The sequence below is a fragment of the Mesocricetus auratus genome, unplaced genomic scaffold, assembly GCF_017639785.1.
Source record: "Mesocricetus auratus isolate SY011 unplaced genomic scaffold, BCM_Maur_2.0 Super-Scaffold_100008, whole genome shotgun sequence".
Classification (NCBI taxonomy): domain Eukaryota; kingdom Metazoa; phylum Chordata; class Mammalia; order Rodentia; family Cricetidae; genus Mesocricetus; species Mesocricetus auratus.
In genome coordinates, this window is record NW_024429192.1 from 59,086,899 (window position 1) to 59,101,789 (window position 14,891).

The 14,891-nt window shown below is 36.5% G+C and overlaps 1 protein-coding gene and 1 pseudogene across 22 annotated transcripts in view; one reads left to right on the forward strand and one right to left on the reverse strand.

The window, feature by feature from the left end:
* The window catches only part of Dlg1 (discs large MAGUK scaffold protein 1), a 190,025-nt gene that overhangs the window by 49,664 nt on the left and 125,470 nt on the right, over positions 1-14,891 (reverse strand). For all 22 annotated transcript variants that reach the window (XM_040750948.1, XM_005071570.4, XM_040750953.1 and 19 more), the window contains one exon: positions 5,968-6,088. In XM_040750948.1, the coding sequence (XP_040606882.1) occupies positions 5,968-6,088 (121 nt within the window). The remainder of the gene's footprint in view (positions 1-5,967; positions 6,089-14,891) is intronic.
* On the forward strand, positions 10,459-13,860 carry LOC110341155 (annotated as a pseudogene).

The following is a 14,891-nucleotide window of genomic DNA, read 5'->3' on the forward strand; positions in this document are numbered from 1 at the left end:
TCATATGGATCTGGGAAGAGTTGGGAAGTAATGAATTTATCAAAACACACTATGAATATTCAAAGAATAAAAATAGTATTAAAGGTAATATAAAAGTAGTATATATATTCTGTCAAAAATTTATGCACACTATTGCCTGAAAAGTCATCATAGCCATTATTTCTTAGATACACAAAGCAGTTCTCTGTTTTGCTTGGTGAAATAGAGCCCTTCTTTTAGTTGCAAAGACGCATACCATGCAACTAGTCAGTACAAACCATTTCCTTTTGCTAAGGAGAGAGGGCTTGACCCTTTTTTAGCTTTTGACAAATGAAAAGAAAATGTTTTGTCATTTTCCACAGAAAAAGACCTTAAAACAGAGTACATCCCTAACCTCCATTCTCATATCACCCATCTGGCCATCAAATGAACATAATGAAATCTCCTTACTGGGTTAGATGTATCGTAATGATGGAGGTGAAATCAGAGACTTCATAGGCATTATGGGTTACCCTATCAACCTGGAAAATGTCCATCTCCATACTTTTTAGATGAAATTAAGCATCTAACAACTGGGCAGTAGTCCTAGCTGCTTGGGAGGTCAAAGCATGAGAATTACTTAAAACCATGATCTGAGACCACCCAGGCATCATAGGCAAAGTCCATCTCCAAACAAGAGCAGCCTTCCAGAATTATCATCCAAAATACAAAAGAATTTTTTTGTACAATGAGTGTTGATTACTTTTTTTTTTTTGAGAGAAGGTCTCATTATGTAGTTCTTATTTGGCCTTGAACTCAGAGATCTGCTTGCCTCTGCCTTTCCAGTGCTTGTGACTAAAGGAGTGCATCATCATGCCCAGGTCTATTAATTACTTTACAAAATGAATTTTAAGATGGATGGGTCTACCTCTTTTTACATCAAAACTCTTTGGATTGTATCTCACCACTGACAATCTTCACAACTTCTGGCAGTTAGAGTTAGGTGAAAATTATTCACAACTGTGTTATGGTAAGATAATGAAAGTGCCAGCAGCAGATCCTTTTAAATTTGATGACATAGAATTCCACTTGACAGACTTTACTCTCAAAAAGAATACAGTATATGTGGAAAGTATTTTAAAAATTTAATATATTTTTTTCTAAAATGTAAAAGAAAACAACTGGTCTAAATAGCTATGAGTTAAATATTACTTTAAGATAATTTTAAGAATTATATGACATAATGTGGTATCAATCTTCTTATGTGCTGGTCTACTCAAAACTTGAAATAGTACTTTCTACATTCACATAGGTAGCCAGCATTATCCAATTTTGCTAACTCATTTATGGTGTTTATAAAGTTATTTTTCTTATCAAAAATGGAAAATTAAGTGTTTAGGAATAACATGTAATGGAGGATGTCCTTCTGTATTCTGTGAATATATGTTTCTCTTATTGGTTGATAAATGAAGCTATTTTGGCCAATGGACAGGCAGGATGTAGCCAGGCAGGAAGAATAGGTGGGGCTACCGGTCTAGGAGGAGGCTGGGAAGATGGACTCAGAGAGCCTCTGGAGAGAAGCCATGTAGCTGCTGATGGAGTAACATGCCAAAGCATTACAGGTAAGCCACAGCCCCATGGCAATATATAGTTTAATAGAAATGGGTTAATAATTAAGAGAGAGCTAGTCAATAAGAAGCCCAAGCTATTGGCCAAACAGTTTATTATTAATATTAAGCCTCTGTGTGTTTATTTGGGACTAAATGGATTCAAGACTAACCAGGTGGGACAGAAACTCCATCTTCACATATGTGTATATATACACGTCTATATGAAAGAAAACATGGGTAATAAAGTTCAGGAAGGAGAGAAAGAGTAGGACAAGGGGTAGACACGGGTTTCACCATGGTAGGTAGTGGATTCAGGATGCAAAGCAACACATGCATGAATTGTAAATTATAAAATAATTGTTTTCAAGTTTAATAGTTACTTCTGGAGGAATATACATTCTAAATGTAAACATAATCCATGAAAAGGAGGCTAATAGGAATTGTCATTAGAACAATATAAATTAATCCATGAGATACTTCTGGGACTCTCTTAAGTGACTGGCAGTGATTGTATTTTGATGGTTGCTCACAAAGCTAATACACAAACAAGTTACATATGGTCTTGGAAATCCACCCATACCTATTTCCTAAGTAACTGGCTCACAGCAAGCATTTGAACATATATGTGAATGTCAAGTGTTTATCACAGATCTATTTACAGTAACCAAAAGCTGGAAATAATGTAGGGGACCACTAATGGATGAATAAACTGTGGTTTGAAAGAGTGAAGAGGCATGGGCTCTCTCTCGTGCTCTCTCTCTCTCCTATGCATGCACAAAGAAAGATACATACACAGGAATATTACTTAGAGAGATAAATGAATATCTGATATATACTAACCCACGAGTGAACCTTGAAAACACTGCTGTAAAACGTCAGTTATAAAAGAAGACTTATTGCTTGGTTCCACTTATAAGAATTATCTAAATGAATCAAATTTGTAAGACTGAAAGTAGATTCAAGTTATCAAGAGCTAGAAGTAGTATGGATTTCTCTGTGATGATGAAAACGGTTTTGGAAATGGCTAGTGCTAATAGTGGCACATTGGATATAATGGATCTGAAATATACCACATTATTAACTGTGAAACATACCAACTGTGAAATTGACCAACATTTTAATTTTTATTATATACATGTATTTTATAACATCAAAAATTAAAGACATATATTGCAAATTATTGAGCTGCATATCTTATTATTGTTTGTGTATGTGGGTATTCATGTATACAAGTCAGAGAAAAATTTCAAGTGCCATTCCTCAGGAAATCCTTCTAAGACAGAATTTCCCTCTGGCCTGGAACTTGCCAAATAGATGAGACTGGTAGGCTGAACAGTCTTAAGAATCTGTCTGATTCTGCTTCCCCAGTGCTGAGATTACAAGTATGCTACCAACCTGACTTTTTAAAAATGTGGGTTTGTGTGTGTGTGTGTGTGTGTGTGTGTGTGTGTGTGTGTGTGTGTGTGTGTGTGTAACTTATGTCTTCCAACTAAGCCATTTCCCCGTCCCATCTGTGCTGTCTTTAAATGTGTGTGCCAATTACACCCAGCTCCGAATAAAGAACTATTAATGACTGAGCTTTATAATAATTAAGTATATGCTGTGATATTTCTGAAGGGGAGTTGAAAATGGTGACAACCTCTCAAAAGGCTTTGGCTCAAACTGTGGAGGACTTCCTGTGTTTGGGTATAGATTTTTGTACTTTATTATTTGGGTTAGGAGCATAATTGTTAAACAGGACTGATACAATGCATACCATTTTAAGAAGACCTATTCAGTAACCAACCATCTGATTTTCATATTAGCATGCAAACAGGTAGGTCTGTTGTGTTAGACATTCAACAGTATTCTTGATATCAGATATACAGAGAGGCTGGATGGGGGGACAGGTAGGAAAATGTAAATACAACTTATCCTTTAGTTGGCAAAATATGTAAAGATATTAAAAGTATACTAACCATCTACTTTCCTTCTTCTAGAAATAGGCATTATTAACAAATAACAGAAACAGAGATCGAGAAGTAATGCTTACAAACAGCAAGCATTGTCTATTCATTTTAAAAAATGAGAATTTCTTTTTTTTTAGTACTAATTTTCATTACTAGCCCAACTAACAAGCATTATTTTGTTTTCAAGACTGCTAACTTAGAAACAAGAAAAATGCTTCTATACTAGAGATGTCACTGCTTCTTTTCTTTTTAAAGACTTACTATTTTCATTTTATATATGAATGCTTGCCCAAATGTATGCAAGAACATCACAGGTATGCTTGGTGCTGACAGAGGCCAGAAGAGAGCAGCAGATCTCCTAGAACTAGATTGATAGGTGGTTGTGAGCCACCAGATGGGTATTGGGGACTGAGCCTAGATCCTTTTTAAAGTGAAGCACTGAGCCATTTCTCTAGCTCTGAGCCCAGTTTCATAATCTATAGGTGCCAGTTCTACAGTGAGGCCACAATGAATCTGGGCATGATGAAGTAAAACGTTTTTTAATGTACAACAACCAAAAAATGATTCAAAGTTAACTGTGTAAAGAAACCCTCTCTGGTAGCTGCCTCCTGTGCTGCCTCATGGGACAACACTGCAGATTTGCTTCTGGATGTCTCACATGTGCATTCTTCACAGTGCATGCAGCCCCACAAACACATGATGCTCGAAAAACCTCATCTAAGATTTGAGATTGCTGTGCATTTGAAACACAAAGCTCTTACACAGTTTTGCTCTTATAGAAACATGATGTTTTAATTACAGAAACAAAGACTTTTTAATATTTTCCAACCATTCTTCTTTAGCATGTAAATATCAAAGCAGTGTATCTTTGGATTGTATAGTACACTAAACAAACCACTAAATGAATTCCTGAAATGTCCCTACTCATATTTCTATTATGCACTGTATTTTTATGTAACATGGTGTTCTCAGCAAACAAAATGTTGACCAATGATGAAAAATATTGAAGATATTCCATAGCCTGCAATATCAAACATTTAGCCAAGATTTAAATTTTTATTTTTAATTAAGTTTTAAAAATTACATTTTACTTATTATGTGTGTGTTGGGGGTATATATATGAAGTCAGAGGACAACTTGTAGGAATTGTTTCTCTCCTTCCACCATGTTGACCTCAGGAATTGAACTCAGGCTGTCAGGCTTGGTGGCAGCTACCATTACACTAATCCATCTTGCTGACACTAAAACTTAATTCTTTACATTATAATAAACAGATATATTCATCTGATTAGTATAAAAATTAGGTCTTCAGTTATCTTATTATAAGATTTACTTTTGTTTTAAATTTTTTTTAATGCTTGACTTGTATATCTATTTTATATACTTATATATCTGGAAATCACGTAAAATTTCTCCAGAGAAAGGGGCTGTAAAGAGTTTAGGAACTAAGTCTAGTGTTTGCAGTCTACCAAGAGAAGTCACAATTCAAACACACACACAGGTTCAAAGCCAACAATGCTTACAATGAAGAAAGTAGTTATAAACAACAACAGACATTACTGAGGACGTATATAATGCTAAATGCTACAGTAAATATAAAATACTTGTAAAAGTTAGAAAGCAAACTATATACAGTGTCTCATTACTACCGTGAATAATGTGAAAAGAAGCTAAAATATTTCCATCTCATCAGAATCCTATGGAACTTCTTAGATATAGACTTTCATGCAAGTACTACTGTTACATGAAAGCAAATTTTTGGTGTCAGAGTAACAACACTATACATCAAGTAATAAAAGCACCACTTGGTCGGGCAGTGGTGGTGCATGCCTTTAATCCCAACACTCGGGAGGCAGAGGCAAGTGGATCTCTGTGAGTTTGAGACCAAGCCTGGTCTACGGAGCGAGTTCCAGGACAGGCTCCAAAACAATACAGAGAAACCCTGTCTGGGAAAACCAAAAAAAAAAAAAAAAAAAAAAAAAAGCACCACTTGCTGATTTCTCAACACAAACGCTCACTGTAATACTCTATGACATGTACGGAAAAATATACAAAGTTAGCTTAATGAATGGATCAGTATAGTCTCAGTTTAGTTTTATCTAAGCCGATCTCTTCCTTAAAACAAAACAAAAAGCAACAAGAACAACAACAAAAAACAGAGTCTTGATCTGTCACCCAGATGAACCCAGAACTTGCCTTGAACCTGAACTCATGATATTCTGCTTCAGGTTTTTCAAGGCTAGGACACCAGGTGTGTACTAGCATACCAAACTATTGAAGCTAAGTCTTAATGAAACTTACCTCGCCTTCAGAGGGTAAAAAGAATTTTAGAAAGGAGCAGAAATACTTAACTTATTAGCCCTAAAAAAAGTATGGCTCTCTTTTGTGGCTAATCCAAACGCTACTTAACAGTTAGTTTTATGTAATAAGATGAATATTAAGTGCCTTACCTAGTAATCTCATCATCGCCAATCACTGCTTTAGAAATGGGTGAGTATCTGGCTGGTGACGCTGGTGTCTGGCCCAAGTAGGAAGATGGGCTAACATGGTTATCAACAGGCTGAGAAGAAGCTTCAAAATAAATTGAGAAATAGATAAAAAATGAAAGATGCCACTTAGTACCTCCACATGAACTTTAAAGTTAAAGTAGAATTCTTTTTGCTAGTTTGTGTAACAAAACTTAGTAGAGAACATTTGTTAGCTAAGAACAATGCATACGCTCAGTTTTTAGGTCAAAACTGGTTTTAGCACTGAGATCAATGAAGCTAATTTATTTCACTTTCATTCTTTTGAGAAAATACAACTACAATGGAGTTTTATATAAGCTGACTTACAAAATTAAATCCATGAAAGGTTAAAAACTGTCATAGAAAGGACTAAAATAATAGTAGTAAGATATATTATTTTCAATTTTATGTGTATGGGCAGCGCTTAGCCTACAAGTATGTTTGTGTACCACATGCATGCCTGCTGTCCACCAGAAGAGGACATCAGGTCCTCTAGGACTGGAGTTATGGGCTCTGAGCTGCCAGTGCTCTTAAGCACTGAGTTATCTCTCCAGCCCCTTTAAGTTTGTTGAATTATCTGAATCATTGCCAAAATACATAGAAAGCAATAAAGCATTTCAAAACTAACTGCAATGTATTAACATATTTATTATTAACCATTAGTTTTTCCTTTCACTGTACTACTAAGCATTTTCTACAAGTAAAGTTTACAAGTGAAGAGGCTATTAGTTTAAGCAACTAAACTCAATAAAAAAATGAAGGGATCTGAATGAAAGACAATGGGAAATGGTTGAATTGCATGGTATAATGAGTGCATACTCTACTAAAAAGGAAGCAGCATTTATATATGTCTCTATACTATACAAAAAGTTAAGAGTGTATGGTATCTCCTGGCAATATAACCAGTAGGAAGTTAAGGCCTACCAATCTGAGAGAAGCCAACCTGGAGTCTGCCTGACGCTGTCAGAAGTTCTACTCATGCCTAGTCAATGAAGGGTGACCACGCGATTATCAGCGGATTGGAACTCCTGGACGCTGGGAGGGTATATAAGGTTCTTCCTGTTGCTGAATAAATGAGTCTGCTGTTTCCCTTCAATCTGACTCTTGTGGTCTGTACTGTTGACTCTGCACCTTCTCACCCCCTTTCCGGAGGGAGCTGTTAGGACCCACGAACAATAACCCAGAGATCTAGTGTGTCTACTGATACCATGGGTGTGCAGAGCCTAACAGAAATCGTCTTCTTACTAGTTCCTAAGAGAATCTTTTATATGTTCATCAAAGTACTTCCTATCAATGGTTCTCAACTTTAAAGTCCAAAGTCTTTTCTGGGCGATATACATGTTTATTGATTTTTGATCCTCAAGTTTCTTTGCTATTATTATCATGTTTGTATGAAACAAAAATCCAAATGAACAATACCAACTGAAAAAGAAAAATTCTATTAAATATCAAATAAAAAAGATGTAACCTTTTCCTGCTTGACTCATGTAGTGAATACTTTTGAGCCTCTCACCTCACATATCAGTCTCTCAGACAGTAAGAACTAACTATTTTTATTCCTATCAATCAGTTAACCCAAAGAAAGATCAGGTAAAACAAATTATTTCTTAGATCTGAGATCTTATAAAACAAAATCCCACAGAGAAATGATGGAACAAAGGAATCCAATTTATTATCATGAAATATTAAAAACCAATGACCCAAGACCTCCAAAGTTTGGACAAAAAAAAAAAAAATAAAAAAAAAATAAAAAAAAAAAAAAAAGAAGAACTTGACGCAAAACTGAGAAGAGCCTGGGGTTAGAACCTGAGTGTCACAGAAGAGAAGGCAGAAAACGTTGCTATGATGATGAGCTCTGTCATTAGTAACAAGCATACTTTTATTCCTGTACACTGTATTTTGGTTACTTTTTTTTTTTTGGAGACACAGTTTCTCTGTGTAACCCTGGCTGCCCTAGAATGTGATCTGTAGACTAGGATTAAAGGTGTGCATCACTAAGTTAGAAGTATTGATTGTGCCTTGCCAATTTCTAAGGTTCATAAACAACTTCCATAACCTTCATTTTTTATTTTCTTCAGTACTCTTGCCAAAAGATTTTTTTCTGTCTAGTAAATCAACTGTTTGCTGATTTTGATAGCTGTTCACTTATATACTGCCTTTTCTAGAAAATTCCTTTCCCCTAGTCTTTACCTCCGAAGTCAAATGGGATCTATTCTCTTTTCTGCAGAGATAACAAATGATGGAAAACATGGACAGTCTCGTATTTACTGAATTCAGAATTAAAATCTTCCCAACAAAAAAATTCCGAGTTGAGAAGATGAATTTATTGATATACAGGATCAATACAATTTATCATGTTGACAGAATAAAGGAGAAAAATAACCTCTGCAAATAAAACATTTATTCATTTTAAAAACTGAAAAAAATAAACTTTACAAATCAGGAATAAAAATTAGCTTTCTTAACCTGATAATGGGAAACTACAGTCCTGGCGAGATGCTGTTTTCCTATACTGAGATTGTGGCAGTGATATATATTGTCTTTTCTTTTTAAAACTTAATTATTTTATGTGTATGGATGCCTTGCCAGCATGTATGCCTGGGTACCACGTGTGTGCCTGGTGCCTGCAGAGATCAGAAGAAGGTGTCAGGTCTCCTGGAACTGAAGTTACAGATAGTTGTGAGCCTGTGGGTGCAGGGAAATGAACCTGAGTCCTCCACAAAAGCAGTCAGTCATCTGAATTGCTGAGTCATCTGTCCACAAAAGCAGTCAGTCATCTGAATTGCTGAGTCATCTGTCCACAAAAGCAGTCAGTCATCTGAATTGCTGAGTCATCAGTCTAGCCTCTGTCATTCTTAACACTGACCTGGAGGTTATATCGGTCATCACACAAAGGAAACAAATGTTTAGAGAACAGAAAAAAAGATTGAATTTTATACATAAATCACATGGTTGAATCACAGACTTTTACAAAATAATCTAACGCACTTTTAATGAACTTAGCAATACTGACTATATAAAGAAGCCAGCCATGGCTTTTTTTTGCATATTAATGAAAACTAGAAACATTTAAAAAGCAGTATCATGTATAATAGACTGGGTATCAAGGCTATCAATATCTTGGACTACATGTAGCAAAAGCAATTATAAAATCTCTATTATACAGCTGGGTGTTGGTGGTGCATGCCTTTAATTCCAGCACTCAGGAGTTCTAGGCCAGCCTGGTCTACAGAGCGAGTTCCAGGACAGCCTCCAAAACAATACCAAAGAAACCCTGTCTCGAAAAAACCAAAAACCAAAAAACCAAAACAAAAAAAAACCTCTATTACACTATAAAGTGCTGGTCAAAGTAAAATTTAAAATATCTGTGTAATTAAGACAAAGATATCATACTTATGGATTAGGTGAAAGACTCAATTTTCAGCTCTTGCAAAACTGCACTGTAGTTTTCTATTCTTTTCTTTTTTGGTTGTTTCAGCCAGGGTATTGCTCTATAGCCAGGCTAGCTCTGAACTTGAAATCTTCCTGCCTCAACCTCTTAAGTACTGAGATTTCAGGTGTGAGAAACCAAGGTTGGCTGTATTTGTCTGAGTGTGTGTGTGTGTGTGTGTGTGTGTGTGTGTGTGTGCGCTCGCGCGCACGCCGCGCGCATGTAGAGTTCAGGAGTTGACACTAGGTTTCTTCCTCTACTTTACCACACCTCAGAGTTTAGGCTCACTGAACCTGGAGCTGGTCATTAGGCTGAACTCGCTGCAGCAGAATCCTGCTATCTCTGCTTTCCCCGCACTGAGGTTACGGACACAGGCTTCTATGTCTGGCTCTTCCTGCTGCTGAACTCAGATCCTCATGCTTGATAACGAACACATTCCCACTGAGCCATCTCCATAGCTCCAACATTGACTTTCATTCTAAAAATCACCAAAGAACTTCAAAGAAGACTCAAAAAAATCTTGAAAAATAAAGTCAAAAGACATACAAACAGAAATCAACATGTTGCCAAGAGGAGTGATAAATGTCAAAAGAGTCTAGAATTAGAACTATACATATATTCCCTTAATACCTATAAAATCAACAACATGACTCAGTGGTAAAGAATCATAATCTAAGAGGCAGACAGATCTCTCTCTCTGTGAGTCCTAGGTCAGACAGGGTTACATATGCTGTGGAATATTGTTTTAACTGGGCAAAGATGTGCTACATTTGATTGTGCTGCAGAGTATTACTTTAACTGTGTAAAGGTGTGTTACTTTTGTTTATGCTGCCTTTTTATGATGTAAGGATGTGCACTTAACTATGTAAAGTTGTATTGCATTTTGTTTCATCTAAGGCACTTGATTGGTCTAATAAAGAGCTGAATTGCCAACAGCTAGGCAGAGAAAGGAGAGGAAGAGAGACTACATAGGAGAAATCTAGGTTGGGAAGGAGGGAAGAGAAATGAGAGGAGGAGGAGAACAAGGAAGACACCTGGAGCAAGAAGCCAGGGAGATGACAGACAGACATAAAGTAAGCAGTGAGAGTAAGATATACAGAAGAAAGGTAAGAAGCCCTGAGGCAAAAGATAAACAGGTTAATTTAAGTTAAAGAGCTGGCCAGAAATGTGCCTAAGCTAAGCTGAGCATTCAAAACTAGTAAATCTCTGTGTCATGATTTGGGAGCTGGTTGGTGGCCCCAAAAGAAAAAACCTGGCACATACATATTGAAACCTTGTTTCAAAAAAAGTGGCTGTGCATGTTGTATTGCCTTTGTGCTAATATCTATGCTTCATATATAATATAACTTGCCTTGTCTTAGAAAACTGCATCCTCTAATCAGGAATTCTAGATATTTCATACAATGCCAAATAAAAATAAATACTTTGAGATTTATAAATTTAGACTCATTCACTACTGACAAACTTTGAAAATTCTTTTCTCAGGAAGCCAACAGAAATTAATTCCTGTCCTCTTAGTAGAAGGATGAGGATAGGTGTTTTAGGTACTTTCATTTCAAATTTCATAACTGGGTCTTACTATAAAATACTAAAAAGATATAAATGATACTTTTACATTGAAAGAAGGTAGTAAGGATATTATTACCTTTAGGTAAAAATCAGTGATCTCTATTTTATAAAAATTTTTATCCTGAAATGTCTGGATCATTCTTTTTGTAAAAACTCAATATGATAATTATGAATGTTTTAAAAATGTTTCTGCTCCTAACATTACCTTTTCCCCCTAAGTTTCCAAGATATTATCACAAACATTGCTGGCTATGGTGACTCACAATTGTAATCTCAGCATTTGGGAGGTGGAAGCAGGAAGATTCCCATGGGTTGGCAGCCATTCCTAGGTTACAATGTGAGATGCTGTTCCCAAGACATCCCCACAAACAGCAACACTATATACTGTTTAGTCATAAAGGTTTCTCAGGGGCCTGGAAAGATCTCAGTCGGTAAAGTACTTGTCATACCAGCCTTAGGACCTGAGTTTGAACCTGGAGGTGAGCAGATCCCTAGACTCACTGGGTGGCCAACTCAACCTAACTGGTGAGCCCCAGATCCAAGGGGAAAACCCTGTCTCAAAGCAAGGTGTGTGGCTCCTGAGGAGCAACACCCAAGGTTGACCTCTGACCTTCACATGCACAAACATAGATACTCACACATATACGTAAAAAAGGGTATCTCAGGATGCTATGTTTGTAATCATGAATCTTTAAGCACATTATGGAATACATTTCAGATAATTAACTTGTAACCAATTATTTTATTTCTTAATATTCTTTCGGGATTAAGAAAATTATGATTAAAAATAATACATGCTTTGTGTTTGTTTGGCAGTTTAAAATTGTCTTTGCATTTGACAATAAGAACCAAAATTTCTTCAGTGTGCTTTTTTCAGTTAGTAGTGATAAGCAGTGAATACCTTAAAAGTATTTATGAAGTTTTATACATGCATTTAGGCAAGTAGAATTTGTAGTCTAGGGTCTTGATGTTGAGTTTTTACATACCTCACAAGAAATAGAGAACAACAACAACAAAAAGCAAACATTCACATGCTTCCCTCATCACTTTGGATGGGCATGGCCTGAGCTGGACTGCCTTGGCTCACATGTCTTACATGCACCACATAACCAGAGACCCCACTGCTGTCTTCGCTCAGACAAATTCACACAAGAATATTCCTGCAAATTTGACTTGGTAATTACATGATACTTCATCTAGAGATGGCACTTCTCATGGTGGGGGGGGGGGGGGAGTCATTGGAGCCCTTAGTGTGGAAGAAGATGGAGAGGTTTAAGAGGGGTAAAGACAAACACTAGGTTTAGTTCTTGTGTGTTAAGGGTTTTCACTGACTGCTGGCATTTGCCAGGGAAATCTGAAATAATTTCTCATGCTTATCAAAATTCTAAGTGTCCTTTTTATCCTTAGTTATCCTAATGTAACAGGAAAAAATGGATACACATAAATTATTTTTTCTGTCATGTTAAAGCCTCCAAAATGACCAGAAATAGGTCATTTTGCCTCATCCATTTGCCAAAGTAGCTGATTCCAAGTTAAGGAAATTTCAGCGCAGGCTGACAATATTCTTGTTTTTTTTTTTTTTTAGATTGTAAGCCTAATAGTATGAAATCATATCAATAATTGTAGAGCAACCATTGCTGTATACCTTTGGTGCTTAATAAATGTCCATAATTATTAAAAAATCAATCTGTTTAATAATGGTGCTGATCACTGGGTTATCTGTTCGAAAGGAATATATCACCTATAAAAATTAAATCAAAACATATCAGGCTTAGATGTTACAGCTAAAACTGAAAAACTGTTAAGTTCCCTCATATGACCATAGGATGGGAAATGATCTCAATGAGTTCTGAAAGAATGAATAATGAAAAAAAATTGCTCTAGGGATGGTGTGAGCAGCAGCTACCACAGTGAGGAGAACAGTACTCAGATTGGTTCATGACATCCAATAGAAGGCTTTTTGATTCTTACAAGGTTTCAAGTTTAATATACAAGATGTAACAGACGCCACAAGAAATGCTGCCTGGCTTATGAAGATTATGTACATGTGGTAGACGGGGGAATTCAGGAACTCAACTGTGTATGGTGGCAGTAATTATGTGGTTATCGGCATGTACCATTCCAGGAGAGAAAAACAGAATTGAAGGAATTCAGCATAAAATACTAAACACTTCACATGATTGTATAGTTTGTGGGCCAGAGGCCACACTTGATTTCCTGTCTCCAGTAATTGATTTGTACTTCAGATGCTGATGTGATGATTGTTTACTTGAGATCTTCAAGATAAAAATGGATGGAAGGTTTTAGAGGACCAGCCAGATTTCATGAATAATTTGGTATTCCATCCCAAAGAAATCTATGAAACTGCAAGTGTAAGTGATGACCACACCTGCAGGCAGGGCTTGGGGTTTGGAAGGAAAAGCAGAGAGGCCATTTTCTTCTTCATTCTCCCTGTGAGCAGGGCATACCCAGGATGTTGTGAAGTTATGGCTGCAAAGAATGAAACAATCTGGTTTATGACTTAGGCTCCCAAGGCTATCTTGTCTGTCTCTTCAGGCAAACAGACTGGTGCTTAAGGCACACCTTTAATGTTGGCACTGTTGCAGGAAATTATTGGATAATTTACCATTTTACTCTGTTCAGTTACCTTCAACAGACTAGCCCTGTTCACAGGGAGCAAACACACTTATTTAGGCAGTCTGCAATTACTGAAAACTTGTTTGCAGCTACTGATTATTCTGGAAAAGTGACAGGTCAGTTTCAAAGCTCAGCCTATCCTCACTGGTTCTGTGGCTGTTGGAGCTGGTCTTTGTGATTTTAGTAGATATTTTGACTAATTTCTTACTTTAATACCAAATACAACATAAACTCTAGAAATATCTCAGTTGTCTACTCTGTTAAAAAACTCAAAAATTGTTCAATTAATTGGATCAAAATATAAAATTTTATTCAAAAATAAGTAGTAAGAGAGGAAAAGTAAACCATAAACTAGGTGAAGATAGTTGCAATTTCTTGAATTTATACCATCTTCAAATCAGTAAGAAAAAGACAATACTAACTAAAAAATATAAGGGTTAGGGAGATGGCTCTGTTAATAAAGTGCTTGCCATACAAGTTGGAGGACCTGAGTTCAGATCTTCACCACACAAATAAGAAAAGCTAGGTGTGGGTCTGCAACCAAAGCTTTAGGGGGCAGGAAGGACAGGAGAACAAGCGAATTCCTGGAGTTCACTGGCCTGCTCGCTGAGATGAATCTTTGAGTTCCAGACTCAGTGAGAGACCCTCAAAAGACTAGGCAGAGAGTGACAGGAGACACTTGACATTGGCTTCTAGCCTCATATGTACACCTACATGCACACATGCATGTACACACAGATAAACATACAGAATTTAATGTTATAAAAGGTATTAGTCTAAGCAATAATCACACGTAGGTTTTGAACATTATTAATCACCCAGAAGTGATTATTAATCACTTCTCTTTAGATAATGTAAATCTTTTGCCTTTTGTCACCAGGAAAAATAATGAGTGAGGATCAGTACGAAAATGATTAATGAATAACTCAATACATATCCATTATCATCTATCAGTAAAAAAGACTAATGATTCCAAGAGTTGAAGATGCAAATACCCAGACTAAGCTGGGCAGTGGTGGCGCACACCTTTAGTCTCAGCACTCAGAAGGCAGAGAAAGGTGGATCTCTTTGAGTTCAAGGCCAGCCTGGTATACTGAGAGAGTTTCAGGACAGGCTCCAAAGCTACAGAGAAAACCTGCCTTGAAAAAACAAAAACAAAACAAAAAACCCAGACTATAAAGTGTTTTACATACTTTCTTTGATAATTTATCTCAGACCATACCACCTTAAA